Source organism: Fusarium phalaenopsidis, assembly GCF_050370095.1.
Source record: "Fusarium phalaenopsidis strain FUZ10S chromosome Unknown contig_32332, whole genome shotgun sequence".
NCBI lineage: Eukaryota > Fungi > Ascomycota > Sordariomycetes > Hypocreales > Nectriaceae > Fusarium > Fusarium phalaenopsidis.
The window spans coordinates 3,372,180-3,384,684 of NW_028145391.1; the positions used below are offsets into that span (position 1 = coordinate 3,372,180).

The 12,505-nt window shown below is 53.1% G+C and overlaps 6 protein-coding genes across 6 annotated transcripts; 3 read left to right on the forward strand and 3 right to left on the reverse strand.

Moving 5' to 3' along the window:
• Positions 1–136: 136 nt before the first annotated feature.
• LRP88_14061 (L-Aspartase-like protein) lies at positions 137–1,623 on the forward strand (the record flags this gene model as incomplete). The annotated part of the gene is made up of 3 exons (XM_083250413.1): positions 137–151; positions 203–280; positions 331–1,623. The coding sequence occupies 3 exons, from the start codon at positions 137–139 to the stop codon at positions 1,621–1,623; spliced, it is 1,386 nt and encodes a 461-aa protein (XP_083094747.1).
• A 348-nt stretch (positions 1,624–1,971) lies between these two features.
• LRP88_14062 (3-oxoacid CoA-transferase) lies at positions 1,972–3,834 on the reverse strand (the record flags this gene model as incomplete). The annotated part of the gene is made up of 7 exons (XM_083250414.1): positions 1,972–2,159; positions 2,219–2,258; positions 2,312–2,409; positions 2,461–2,802; positions 2,855–3,238; positions 3,299–3,493; positions 3,543–3,834. The coding sequence occupies 7 exons, from the start codon at positions 3,832–3,834 to the stop codon at positions 1,972–1,974; spliced, it is 1,539 nt and encodes a 512-aa protein (XP_083094748.1).
• Positions 3,835–4,164: 330 nt separating this feature from the next.
• On the forward strand, positions 4,165–7,273 carry LRP88_14063 (CoA-transferase family III domain-containing protein; the record flags this gene model as incomplete). Its single annotated transcript, XM_083250415.1, has 9 exons — positions 4,165–4,299; positions 4,350–4,381; positions 4,437–4,557; positions 4,614–4,861; positions 4,923–5,005; positions 5,225–5,518; positions 5,572–5,741; positions 6,054–6,106; positions 6,640–7,273. 9 exons carry the CDS (start codon positions 4,165–4,167, stop codon positions 7,271–7,273), a joined length of 1,770 nt encoding a protein of 589 aa, XP_083094749.1.
• Positions 7,274–7,460: 187 nt separating this feature from the next.
• On the reverse strand, positions 7,461–8,474 carry LRP88_14064 (uncharacterized protein; the record flags this gene model as incomplete). Its single annotated transcript, XM_083250416.1, has 5 exons — positions 7,461–7,781; positions 7,849–7,949; positions 8,013–8,037; positions 8,184–8,410; positions 8,462–8,474. The coding sequence occupies 5 exons, from the start codon at positions 8,472–8,474 to the stop codon at positions 7,461–7,463; spliced, it is 687 nt and encodes a 228-aa protein (XP_083094750.1).
• A 126-nt stretch (positions 8,475–8,600) lies between these two features.
• On the reverse strand, positions 8,601–10,838 carry LRP88_14065 (Thiolase, N-terminal domain-containing protein; the record flags this gene model as incomplete). The annotated part of the gene is made up of 5 exons (XM_083250417.1): positions 8,601–9,053; positions 9,496–9,508; positions 9,558–9,959; positions 10,010–10,641; positions 10,695–10,838. The coding sequence occupies 5 exons, from the start codon at positions 10,836–10,838 to the stop codon at positions 8,601–8,603; spliced, it is 1,644 nt and encodes a 547-aa protein (XP_083094751.1).
• Positions 10,839–11,054: 216 nt separating this feature from the next.
• Positions 11,055–12,305, forward strand: LRP88_14066 (iron-containing alcohol dehydrogenase; the record flags this gene model as incomplete). Its single annotated transcript, XM_083250418.1, has 1 exon — positions 11,055–12,305. One exon carries the CDS (start codon positions 11,055–11,057, stop codon positions 12,303–12,305), a length of 1,251 nt encoding a protein of 416 aa, XP_083094752.1.
• Positions 12,306–12,505: the final 200 nt, after the last annotated feature.

The following is a 12,505-nucleotide window of genomic DNA, read 5'->3' on the forward strand; positions in this document are numbered from 1 at the left end:
CTACCCCAATGTGGGACGCTGTTGACTGACCCCACATGACGATGGCTTCTCCTACCAGGGGTGGTATAAAGTATCTTGTGGGACACTCAATCATTCAATGCAGTGAGTTGAGCTGTGACACAGTTACACTGAAGTCATGCTGCGAACCTTTGTATCCTGCCGTCGTCTGGCTACGACGATCCGGCTCCCATCTCAACCCCAGTGTCGCCGTCTGGGCTCAATCAGCGCATTCGACTCTGTCATCTTCCGCAACTTGTTTGGCACCCAAGAGATTCGCAACGTGAGGGCCCATTTTCTCCTTTTATGTTACATCTGCTGACGCTTGATCAGATCTTTAGCGACGAGGCATACATCCGACGATGTGTTGATGTCGAGACGGCCCTCGCGCGGGCGCAGGCTCATTGCCGTGTCATTCCCGCCGACGCTGGTAACCAGATTACATCGCAGGCTGATGTTTCTGCTCTCGACCTCGACCGTCTTCGTAACGAGACTGATATTGTTGGATACCCAATCTTGCCCTTGGTGCGCCAGCTCAGCGCCATGTGTGGCCCTGCTGGCAAGTATGTCCACTGGGGCGCCACGACGCAGGACATCATGGACACGGCCAGTGTTTTGCAGGTCAAGGCTGGGCTTGAAGTTGTCGATGCGAAACTGTCTGGAGTCATTGCCGCCCTGGAGCGACTTGCCGTTACGCACCGTGATACCCCTATGGCTGGGCGCACTCATCTGCAACATGCTCTGCCCGTCACCTTTGGGTACAAGTGCGCAGTGTGGCTCTCTGGACTGTATCGCCATAGGGAGCGGCTGCAGCAGTTGAGACCTCGGGCTCTGATGGTGCAGTACGGAGGCGCTGCTGGGACACTTGCCTCGCTGGGGCCGGGTGAAGATGGCATCAACATTCGCAAGCAGCTTGCTTCAGAGCTAGGGCTAGCAGATCCGCCCATCACATGGCATGTGGCTCGTGATGGAATCGCCGAGGCAATCAACTTGCTGGCCCTTATAGGGGGTTCGCTCGGAAAGATAGCACTGGACCTCATCATCATGTCGTCCAACGAGCTTGGAGAGGTCGCCGAGCCGTTTGTTCCTCACAGAGGCGCCTCATCTACGATGCCTCAGAAGCGCAACCCCATTTCTAGCGAGGTTATTCTGGCGGCATCCAAGGTCCTGCGTTCAAATGCCGGTCTCGTCCTCGATGGCATGGTATCCGACTTTGAGCGCGCGTCAGGCCCATGGCACCTCGAATGGGTCGCCATCCCCGAGAGTTTTGTTGCAGCAGTCGGAGCGCTTCACCAGGCCGAGTTTACCTTGGCCGGCCTTGAAGTGCACGAGGGTCAAATGGCGGCCAATTTGGCCATGTCCAAGGGGCTGATTGTCGGGGAGGCGGTCATGATGAGCTTGGCCAAGTATGTCGGTAGGCAAAATGCCCACGACGTTGTGTACGAGGCATGTAAGAAGACGATTGAACGTGGTGGTGAGGCAACCTTGCTCGAGACGCTGAAAGAGGACAAGAGAGTGGTTGATGCCATCTTGATAGACGAGCTGGAAGCCTTGTGTGATCCGGTTAACTACTTGGGTTCGTCTCAACGGATGATTGATGACACATTGGGGGCATATGGTAAATAGTTAAAAGATTCTGAACGAACTGCTGTGGTAATTTACAAATTGATGCATTGAATCAAGATCCATCCCCTAACATGGTGAACTCGTCGCTTCTATCAAGGTTATTTTGGTGAGGAGACCAACAAAACTGTAGGGTAAAGCTCCAGAAGACGAGTAGTCGAGTTGCTGGAACAATGAATTACTGTTGCTGTATTGACTTGTCATGTCAAGGCAGCCCGGCTAGATGGCAACGAGCACGGTTTCCATGTCAATTCGGCATCATGGCAAAGCCAACATGGCAATATCTCACGGTGCCAGAACCAGACCAATCATTAAACATTTAAAGCAAGTTGTGAGTGTAGTATTAACTACTCATACCTCGTAAGGCTTGAAGTCGTCAGCTATCTCAAACGGCGCGTCCGTCAGGCTCTTCAGCTCATCCACGCTGACCTCATCTACCAACTCCTTGAGCACTAGCCCATTAGGCGTACAGTCAAATACTGCGATATCTGTGATGATTCTTGACACGCATCGGGGACCGGTGAGGGGGAACGTGCATTCTAAACACCCTCAGTTAGAATCGCCCTTGTTTAAAGGATCCGTGCCATTTCCGACTCACCTTTTAGAATCTTTGGGCGCCCCTTTCGGTCAACATGCTCCTGGTGTTTATATCAGCATCAGGTCAAAACAATCGTAGTGCCGTTAGTCCTACCATTGTGACAACCACTTTTGTCTTTTCTGGGTTCGCGACCAAGTCCATGGCACCACCGATGCCCTTGACCTTGCCCGGAAGCATAAAGTTGGCGAGGTCTGCAATCATCAGCATTACTCTCTCAAGAGTACTTTCATCTCGAGACTTACCTCCGTACATGCTAACTTGCAGCGCGCCCAGCATCGTGAGGTTAATCTTGCCCGCCCTGATCATGCTGAAGCTCTCTCGACTGCTAAAGGTCGAGGCACCCAGATTAAGCGTTACAGTCTCCTTTCCGGGGTTGATGAGGTCTGGGTCTTCCTCACCAGGCTTGGGGTATCGCCCCATGCCCAAGATGCCGTTCTCAGACTGCAGTACCACCTCGACGTCGTCGGGCACCAGAGCCGGCGCCGCTAGGGGAATACCGATGCCGAGGTTAACGTACATGCCGTCTTTCAGCTCTTTGGCGGCTCTTTTGATGATGCGTTCCCGCTTTGAGTTTGATGCTGTCTCTGAAAGTTGACCAGTTAGCAACAGTGCTACTCCATGTGTGTGGCCTCTCACCCTTAACAATTTCCTCGGGATTCTTGTCAAACACCAGCTTTTCAATTCTTTTCGGCTCGGTACTCTCAATGACCACGTCGACGTAGATGCCTTGGAGGTGAATGCTTTCGGGCTCGAGCTGGCCGACCTCGACAATCTCGTCGGCTTCGACAATAGTGAGCTTGGCGTTCTTTGCCATGGCCTCATTAAAGTTGTTCTGGGCCTTGCGGAATGTGCAGTTTCCCAACCTGTCAGCCTTGTGAACCTTGACCAGGGCCACGTCGCCGAATATCGACTCCTCTAGGACGTAGTTCTTGCCATTGAATTTTCGCGTTTCCTTCGCCTTGGACATGGTGGCCACGGTGCCGTCGGTGTTGTATCTTACAGGAAGCTCGCCGGTTTGGACTTGGGTTTAGCCTTGGTCAGCTACATGTCCTCTGCTCTCCAGGGTTTGCTATTACTGACCTATTGTACCGACCGCGGCTGGGGTGTAGAATGCAGGTACACCAGCAGCACCGGCAGCACACCTCTCAACCATTGTCCCTTGCGGGATCAACTCCAGACTGAGATCGCCAGTGAGGTACATTTTCTCAAAAGTCTTGTTCTCTCCGATATATGATGCCATCATCTTGCTAATCTGGCGCGTCTCGAGTAGTTGGCCTATACCAGGTCAGCCACGGCCAGACATAGTGTCTGCTAAATCACACACCTAGCCCAACACCTGGCATTCCAGCATTGTTGGAGACCACAGTAAGATCATTTATATCCTGTCGTGCAGCTACAGCGTTGATGAGTGTGTTCGGTACTCCAGAGAAGCCAAAGCCGCCAACCAGGACCGTCGAACCGCTCTTAAGCCCACCGATGGCGTCGGTCACAGATGAGGAGATCTTGTCAATTCTCCGCAATGCAGTCGAGCCAGAGAAACTGCGGTAGAAACATGGCGCTACGCGGGAAGAGGCCGTAGAGAGGCGGAATGCGTGCTTGAACATGTTTCTGGGCATAGAGACACGGCGGGTTGGGAAGGGCATTCGAATCGAGCAGCTGTAATTCGGGCGTATGCTGCCTTTGATAGGTAGTATACAACGTAAGATAAACACTTCTCCCCTTGTAATCATAGAAATGTACCTGGTTCATATCGGCATTCATGAGGAAATGCCATGAGCCGGCCCCACGTTGCTGCGTGGGACGCCCAACGGTCCCACATGAAGCTCAAGTGGATGATTGACTACCTACATACAAAGCATTTGAATCCATTATTTTTTGCAGGATTCCTATTGAAAATTGATGTAAAGAAAGCAATTAATCTTCCAATGCAATCTCGGATATTACCAATGCTACCTCTTCGACAGAGACTGGCGTCGCTCCCGCGGCCGACCCTGTTCCTCAGGGGCAATGCCACCCTCGCGGCCCCAAAGCAACCTTTGACCGGACTTCGGGTCCTTGACATGTCCAGAGTGTTAGCTGGAGTAGGTCAATTCCTATGTTTTGCCTGTATCGCGTGGCTAACACGACACAGCCATATTGCGCTCAGATCCTGGGTGACTTAGGGTAAGCCAAGAACAATGGCTGGTTTGAGTAGACTCATATGCTGAAGAGAAGACAGAGCAGAGGTTATCAAGATCGAGCATCCTACGCGAGGTGATGACACGAGAGCTTGGGGACCACCCTACGCGCCATACTTGGACGGCCGAAGCGGGCAAGGCGAGAGCGCCTATTATCTATCGGTATGCAATTCACTAAATGAAACGACCAGGCAAGTTTCTGATCTCTTGGGTAAAAGGTCAATCGAAACAAAAAGTCTCTCGCTCTCTCCTTCAAGGAAAAGGCCGGCGTCGACATTATAACCAAGCTAGTCAAGAACTCGGACGTCTTAGTCGAGAACTACCTGCCAGGAAGCCTCAAGAAGTACGGCCTGGACTATGAAAGTCTGGCAAAGATCAACCCTAAACTTATCTACGCGAGTATCACGGGCTATGGCCAAACGGGGCCGTATAGCGACCGCGCTGGATACGATGTCATGGTGGAAGCGTACGTTTGAACATCGAGATGGATGAGATCAGTTGCTGACGAGATGGCTTCGCACGGATAGGGAAATGGGCTTGATGCATATCACAGGGCCCCGGGGTGGACCTCCAGTCAAGGTGGGCGTTGCAGTGACGGACCTGACGACCGGTTTGTACGCAGTCAACAGTGTCTTGGCTGCCATCATTGAGCGAGGGCAATCCGGCCAAGGGCAACATCTAGATGTGTGTTTGAGCGATTGTCAGGTTGCTACCCTATCCAACATGGCCCAGTCGGTTCTGGTGACGGGCAAGAGAGATGGCGGTCGCTATGGCACATCTCATCGTGAGTAACCACAATCCTCGGGCATACACATCCTAACATATTCAGCTTCGGTTGTCCCCTATCGTGCGTTCCGTACCAGCGACGGGGACATTCTAATTGGCGGCGCAAATGACAGGCTCTTTGGCGTTCTCTGTAATTGCCTGGGAAAGCCGGAGTGGGCGAGCGACGAGCGCTTCTCGACCAACTCGTCACGCGTGGCGAACAGGGAGGTTCTAGAGAAGTGGATAGAGGATGCGACAAAATCCAAGACAACACAGGAGTGGCTTGACATCTTTGAGGGCACAGGCCTTCCATATGCCAAGGTGAATGACCTGAAGGATACGTTGAATCATCCACACGGTAAGACTCCCTTACAAAACCCTTCAAGTAACAAGGATCTAACCGTGGTATAGTTACGGCGAGAGGGATGGTCAAGGAGCTCGATCATCCAGCGCTGGGAAAGCTCAAGGTCCTTAACAGTCCAGTTCAATACTCAAGAACTGGACCATCTATACGAACTCCCCCGCCTTTGTTGGGACAGCATACCGAGGAGGTTCTGGCTGAAGTCCTGGGACTTGACGCAGTTGAGATTAAGCAACTGGAGCATGACCAAGTTGTTAGCGTAGATAAAGGTTCATCGTAGTGTATTAGTAATTTAGACTTGAACTAGAGGATCTAAACCGCCATCCACAAACCGAGACATGTCCCTTGTTGTGTGCATCATGGCATCTGTAAATGGCCCCAATGTCCCACATAAGCTGCATCAAAAGCTGTGGGACCTGCTTCCAACTTCAAAGTGGGACCCAGGTTTCTATATACTCGCCAGTCCAGATGTGCCAAGGGCCGGAGAAGGGATTGGTTAGTCGTACATCTTGTTACTTGGTGAGATTGCCAGCATGGCTCCGGGACAGGTCACCACCGCAACGTTTCCGCAACAGCTGCTCGCAGGTATGTGCAAGATCCAACCGCAAGACAAATCGCATAGACTGAGAGGAGCGTCAAATCCGGCACCAATACAGGCGGTGTTGCGGGAATCTCTGAAGTGAGTCGACCACTGCAAAGGACGTCGGCAGTGTCCAGCTGACAATAGTAGATCTTGATCATGTAGAACACCCAAGCCATCTAGATGCATGAGTACAAGCTGATGGAGGCCACAGGTATCCATTAGACGTGGTGAAGACGAGATTGTGAGTGAGCGAGATGACAGTCATGAATCGGATTCTCCTGACAAGTTGAAGACAGCTCCAACGAAGCACGAGCGGAACCGTGGTTTACTCAAGCATGATAGACTGTTTCCGCAAGATAGCCAAGCAAGAAGGGTGCGCCAGCTGGCCCTCCACAACTCGAAAACGCTGACTGGCTTGTCAGTGTTGGCCGCTTCTACCGAGGGATTCTGGCCCCGATCTTAATGGAGACTCCCAAGAGGCGCGTACTCGATTCAGCTTAGTTCTTCATCCGAGATATTAACTCCATCTTCTCAGGGCAACGAAATTCACCGCAAATGACTCTTGGGCCAAGTTCTACGCCGACGTGTTCCAGACCCAGCGCCGAGACCAAAAGCTAGCCATCCTCACGGGCGCGAGTGCCGGTGCCACCGAATCCATCGTCGTCGTGCCTTTCGAACTAGTCAAGATACGACTTCAGGATAAGTCTTCTGCAGCGAGGTACAAGGGCGTTCTCGACTGTGCTGTCAAGATCATTCGCGAGTCTGGGCCCTTAGGCCTGTACCAAGGTTTCGAGAGCACAGTGTGGAGGCACATTGTCTGGAACGCTGGCTACTTTGGGTGTATCTTTCAAGTGCGCTCTCTTTTACCGACGGCTGAGACGAAGAAGGGTACCATGGTGAATGACTTGGTCGCTGGTTCTGTGGGCGGAACGGTTGGAACGCTGCTCAACACGCCGTTTGACGTGGTCAAGAGCCGGATCCAGAGTACCACTGGGGCGAAGGAGACTCTACCTTGGGTCTGGTCCGGTATCATGAAGGTTTACAGGGAGGAGGGAGTTGCCGCGCTGTACAAAGGGCTTGTGCCCAAGGTTGTGCGTTTTGCGCCGGGAGGTGGGATCATGTTGGTTGTATACTCATTCATGATTGACTTGCTCACGTCGGGAGAGTGAAAAGGAGATCGGATACGTACTGCCCTCGTCTGATGCAATGCTTGCCATTAGAGCTACTCATGAGATCAAGGGATCCCAGTCAGTCATCAAAGCCAAGACAACATTTTCAATCAACTCTAAATGTCTAAATTCATAGGTATTATACCAAAACACCATCAAGAGATACTCACTCCAGATTCCCAGAATTTCATGCCTCGGCCTTTGCAATCTCGTGCTTGGTCCAGTCCGTCAACCCTCCCTTGGCAATAATCTCTTGCAGATTCTCTGGGAATTGGCCAACCTTTTCCTCCCAGAGCTCTCCGCCTTCACCTTTCTGCACCTCAGCAACACTCCGAGCAACGTCCCATGTCAGAGTCCAGCCCGTGCGACGTGTCCGTATTCTCTCCGATGCAGGGAGCGTCGCCCGAAGGCGCTCAACGAGTCGTGGCACTTCCAGTCCCAAGAGGGCATTGTTAATGCTGTTTCGGGCGAAGATGCTGGAAAAGGTACTGGCGACGACAAGTGGGATCTGGTTGGCCAGGATGGCCGTTGCTTCTTTCTCTTGATGAGCCGCAGCCAAAGTTACCTCCCGAGACGAGGATGTCGTTGGGCTTGGCGATGGACCTAAATTCTGGGTCATAATTCTCCATGCACACCTTCGCCATGCCCTCTTTCGTAATGTCATCCTGATATGTGTCTACAAGAGGGTCAGTTGAGCTGCCCAGACTGATTAAAGCGCAGCCGGTAAATCATCACTCACATTTTCCAGCATAGATGTTGTCGGTCTAGAGAAAGAAATGCTTAGTATCCGAAGTTCATACACTAGATAAGGAAACTCACATCAATGTTATCGGCATCACAGAACAAAAGCTCTCCAGTGATCTTCTCCGGAAAACCTGGAAGAATCCGAGTGGTTGCCTTTGCATCGTACGATGCCGTCGTCCTTGGGGACAGAAGCCTGCACCCGGTCGATGAAAGACTCGAGTTGCTCAACAGCGCTGTCGAGCTGACTCAAAGGGGAGGCCGGTAAACCAGTACCATAACCGAACCGCACGCCGTTGAAGTTCTCAGGGGCCTTGTATACACCAGTGCCCGAGAGTCTGCCGCTTAGAGCGCTAGCAGCCACAACCTCGGGGCTGGAAAGGTAGGCATGAGCAACTGTTGGCACAATTAGTCTTCGCAATCAAACATGGCAAGGATAGAACTTACGTCTTGAACCCATGCGGCCCTTGAAATTACGGTTCGAGGCAGAGATTCCAACCTCGCCATCCTCCAGCAGGCCGGTTCCCAACCCAATACAAAGTCCGCAAGCAGCTGGGAGAGGAATCGCCCCGGCGTCAAGTAGTGTCTACCAGCTACCCTCGTCTTCAGCGATCTTCTGCTCATTGATCGAAGCTGCCGCAATGTACAGTTTGACATGGTCCGCGATCTTCGGAGTCTTGCCGCCGTTGGCCTCGGCGGCATCCTGGAAAACCTTGGCGGCAGCCTTGAGATCGGAGCTTCGTGAGTTGGTGCAGCTCACGATATAAGCTTTATCAACCTTGATGTTCCTCGGCTCAAGCTCGCTCAACGGGGTCGAGACCTTGACAGAGTTGGGTCCCGAGATATAAGGTGAGAGGCTGGAGAGGTCAAGGTAAAGCTTCTTGGCGTATTGGGCTCCAGGATCAGCTTGCACAGGGTCGGCATACAGCTCGTCGATCTTTTCGTGTGTGGTTCGCTCCCGGGTCGTTCGGTCCTCGCACATGGCCGCCTCTGTGGCCTTGTATCGTAGCCAGCGCTTCAGAGTCTCATCAATCGGGAACTGTAACACATTCGAGCATTAGACATGATCAACCGACGCAAATCGGGGAGATGCACTAGTGCTCGACCACTCAGTTGACATGTTGCTAATAGTGAGGCGGTCATCGACAGGGATACTTGACATGGTCTGCTCGGAGCCAACGAACTCAACACTATGGTTAAGTACATCCGTAGGGAAGAGGCCGCAGAGCGCTACGATAACGTCCTTTCCGGCCGACCTCGGAGCGTTGTGGCCAATTACAGTTAGGTATTTATTAACAATCTCACATGCTAACCGTCTTTCCTGACCATTCACCGCTGGCTCTGTACCATGTACGATCTAACTGCAGATGAAATGGTAACAGCCGAGACCAACATCGAAAACGGTGCCAAATAGGAGGTAATTAGAACCAATCTCCAAAGTAAGTAGGGCATCACTCTTCTCTAATGAAAGCAGAGGCCACGCCAAGACCGGTGCTGGAGTAGATATTAGCATCCGCTTCAGGACGCGGGTTTCATGACTCACCTAGCACACATGCTGATAACCCCGACCTCCTTGTCCTGGCGAGCAAGCTCAGCGAGGAGCGTGGCCAACTGCCTCGTCCCAGTAGCTCCGGTAGGGTGTCCGATAGCAATGGCACCTCCGTTGGGGTTGACCCTCTCGATGTCGAGGCCGAGCCCGTGGATGCAAGCCAATGTCTGGCTGGCGAAAGCTTCGTTCAGTTCAAAGATGTCGACATCCTTTTGCTCGATCCCGGCATGCTTGTAGAGCCTCGGGATAGCATACAAGGGGCCCATTCCCATCTCGTCTGGTTCGCAGCCAGCTACTTGGGTGCCCAGAAACCGTGCAAGGGGCTTTAAATCGCGAGCTTCGGCCCAAGACCGGCGGGCCAGGATAGCTGCCGATGCTCCATCGCATATCTGAGATCTGCAAAGAACGTTAGCCTGGACGGCAAGAAAGTCTAGGGCCCAACACACGAATTTCCCGCTGTGCTACCACCCGTCTCGATAAAGGCTGGCTTCAGCTTTGCGAGCTTCTCCAGTGTGACACCAGCCCGAATAGTGTCATCGGCTTCGACTCGAACGCGGCTTTTGACCTCTCCATCTACGACAGTATACTCGATGGGCACAATCTCACTATCAAAGTGACCGGCAGAGCGGGCGTGATTTGCTCTACTATGACTGAGAAGCGCAAAGTCATCCTGCATCTGGCGGCTAATCTTGTAGCGACTGGCCACATTCTCCGAGGTGATGCCCATGGGCATCAGACAATCAGCCGCCGACTTGACGGCGGTGCCTCGGAGGCTTGGCCCCACGTCGGCGGGCAAACCGCGGGTCTGGTAGTTCTTGGACATGCTCTCAACGCCGCCGGCCATGGCCACGTCGATTTGACCGGCCCAGATGGAGTGCGCCAGGTGGGTGGCTGCCTGCAGGCTGCTCGAACATTGCCGGTTGACGGTGTGAAACGTGGTTGTGACTGGGAAGCCAGCGTTGAGAAGGGCCATCCGCCCTGTCTTTGCGAAGCCCAGCTCAGCGAGGACGTTGCCTATGAGGACATCCTGGACGTCTTTGGCTTCGATGTTGGCTCGCCTTGGGGCTTCCGCCATGATCTGGCATTACCAAGGTCAGTCAAGGTAACATTCATTAGTAGATCCTCTCTTACCGGTCCCAAGATGTCTTCCGGCCAGGCATCTTTGAATCCGCCTTTGAACGAGCGAGTGATGGGGCTTCGAATGGCTGACAGGACGACGACATCGTTGGGCGACTTGGTCATGAGCGCTCGAGCGCTTCTCGTAATTCTCGACATTGGGCCAACTGACTATCGATTTCAACCTATAATGAAAACGCATGATCGGCTCGCAATGGCCCTTTTTGCGAGTACTTGATGTTTGATGTCCATGATGAATGGGATGTGGGACATGAGCCAGCCCCACGTGGAGACCAACCCGTCTTATTCTCTTCTTCACATTGCGACGTCATTTCCCAAACACCACGATTGAGATTTTCCAAGACAAACTCCATCATGTCTTTCGAATTCGGTATCGAAACGTTTCGTCCTGCCTTTGACGATCGAGAAACGCCCAAGATCTCGTATGGTCTGCGGTTCCCGGAAGCCTGCTTGTGGCACTGTAGAGACACCTTCTCCAGCTCCCGGGTTTACATCATCTGCTCCAAGTCGCTATCGCAAGCAACCGATGCACTCGACCGTCTTACCACTGCACTCGGAAACCGAGTTGCGGGAGTGAGAATCGGCATTAGCCCCCACACGCCGATAGCGCAGGTCCTGGAGGTGGTGGAAGATGCCCGCGATCGCGACATTGACTGTCTGGTCACCCTCGGCGCTGGCAGTCTTACAGACGCTGCCAAACTGGTGCGCCTGGCTTTGGCCAACTCTGCCAACACAGAGGAGGATATGAATACTCTCTGGGGCACGGCAGAGAGCAATCCAGCGCTGCGCAAGGACATTGTCAAACCGACCATCCCTCTCATTCACATCCCGACCTCGCTCTCCGGGGGCGAGTATCAGGCCATCGCCGGCGGAACAGAGTCCCAAGGCCACGCCAAGAGGACCTTTCACTGCGAGAGAGTTGACCCCGAGCTCGTCATCCAGGATCCAGAGCTCTGCCTCACCACGCCCGCCTGGGTATGGCTCAGCACCGGCATCCGATCAGTGGACCACTGTGTAGAGACGCTCTGCTCGCTTCTGTCAAACGAAAAAGGCGACACTTGGGCCAAGAGAGGTCTTCCAAAATTGATCTCGGGGTTGTTGGAGAGCAAGGCAAACCCGAAATCGCTGCAAGCACGGCATCTCTGTCAGCTGGGCGTCATCGAAGCCATGTGCGCTGTGTCAAGCGGTGTTCCTCTTGGAGCGAGTCATGCAATCGGACATCAACTTGGACCTCTAGGCGTTGGCCATGGCGAGACGAGCTGCATTCTGCTACCGGCCGTGTGCAAGTTCAACCTGAAGTACAAGGCAAACGTCGACCGGCAGGCCATGGTCAAGGATTTGCTGCTGGGACAGGCGGAGGTCAAGCAGCTGCTAGATTCAAAAGCACTTGATGGAAAAGAGCCGGACCTCGGTGATGTCTTGGCGGCTGTGATTTCGGCCCTAGAGATGCCCCGGTCGCTTGAAGAGGTGGGCATTGGTCAGGAGAGCCTCGATACACTTGCGCAAAATAGTCTGGAGGATATATGGATACGGACAAATGCCGTGCCAATTACGGAGGAATCGCAGGTCAGAGAGATTCTAGACATGTGCGCCAGGAAGCAGTAGTCAAGTAGTGTTGCTTCGCCCCAAGACAAGGCAAGACATTCGCAATCCATTTTCACTGGGCCAGTCAGTTTGTTTCCATTGAAACCCCAGGGATTTAGAATCAACTAGTGCTCATTTCAACGAATATCTGGTCAAGAGAGCTCAATTGTCTTGCCAGGAGAGGTCATCAACTCCACAGCCGCTGAACCAGCAACACCAAG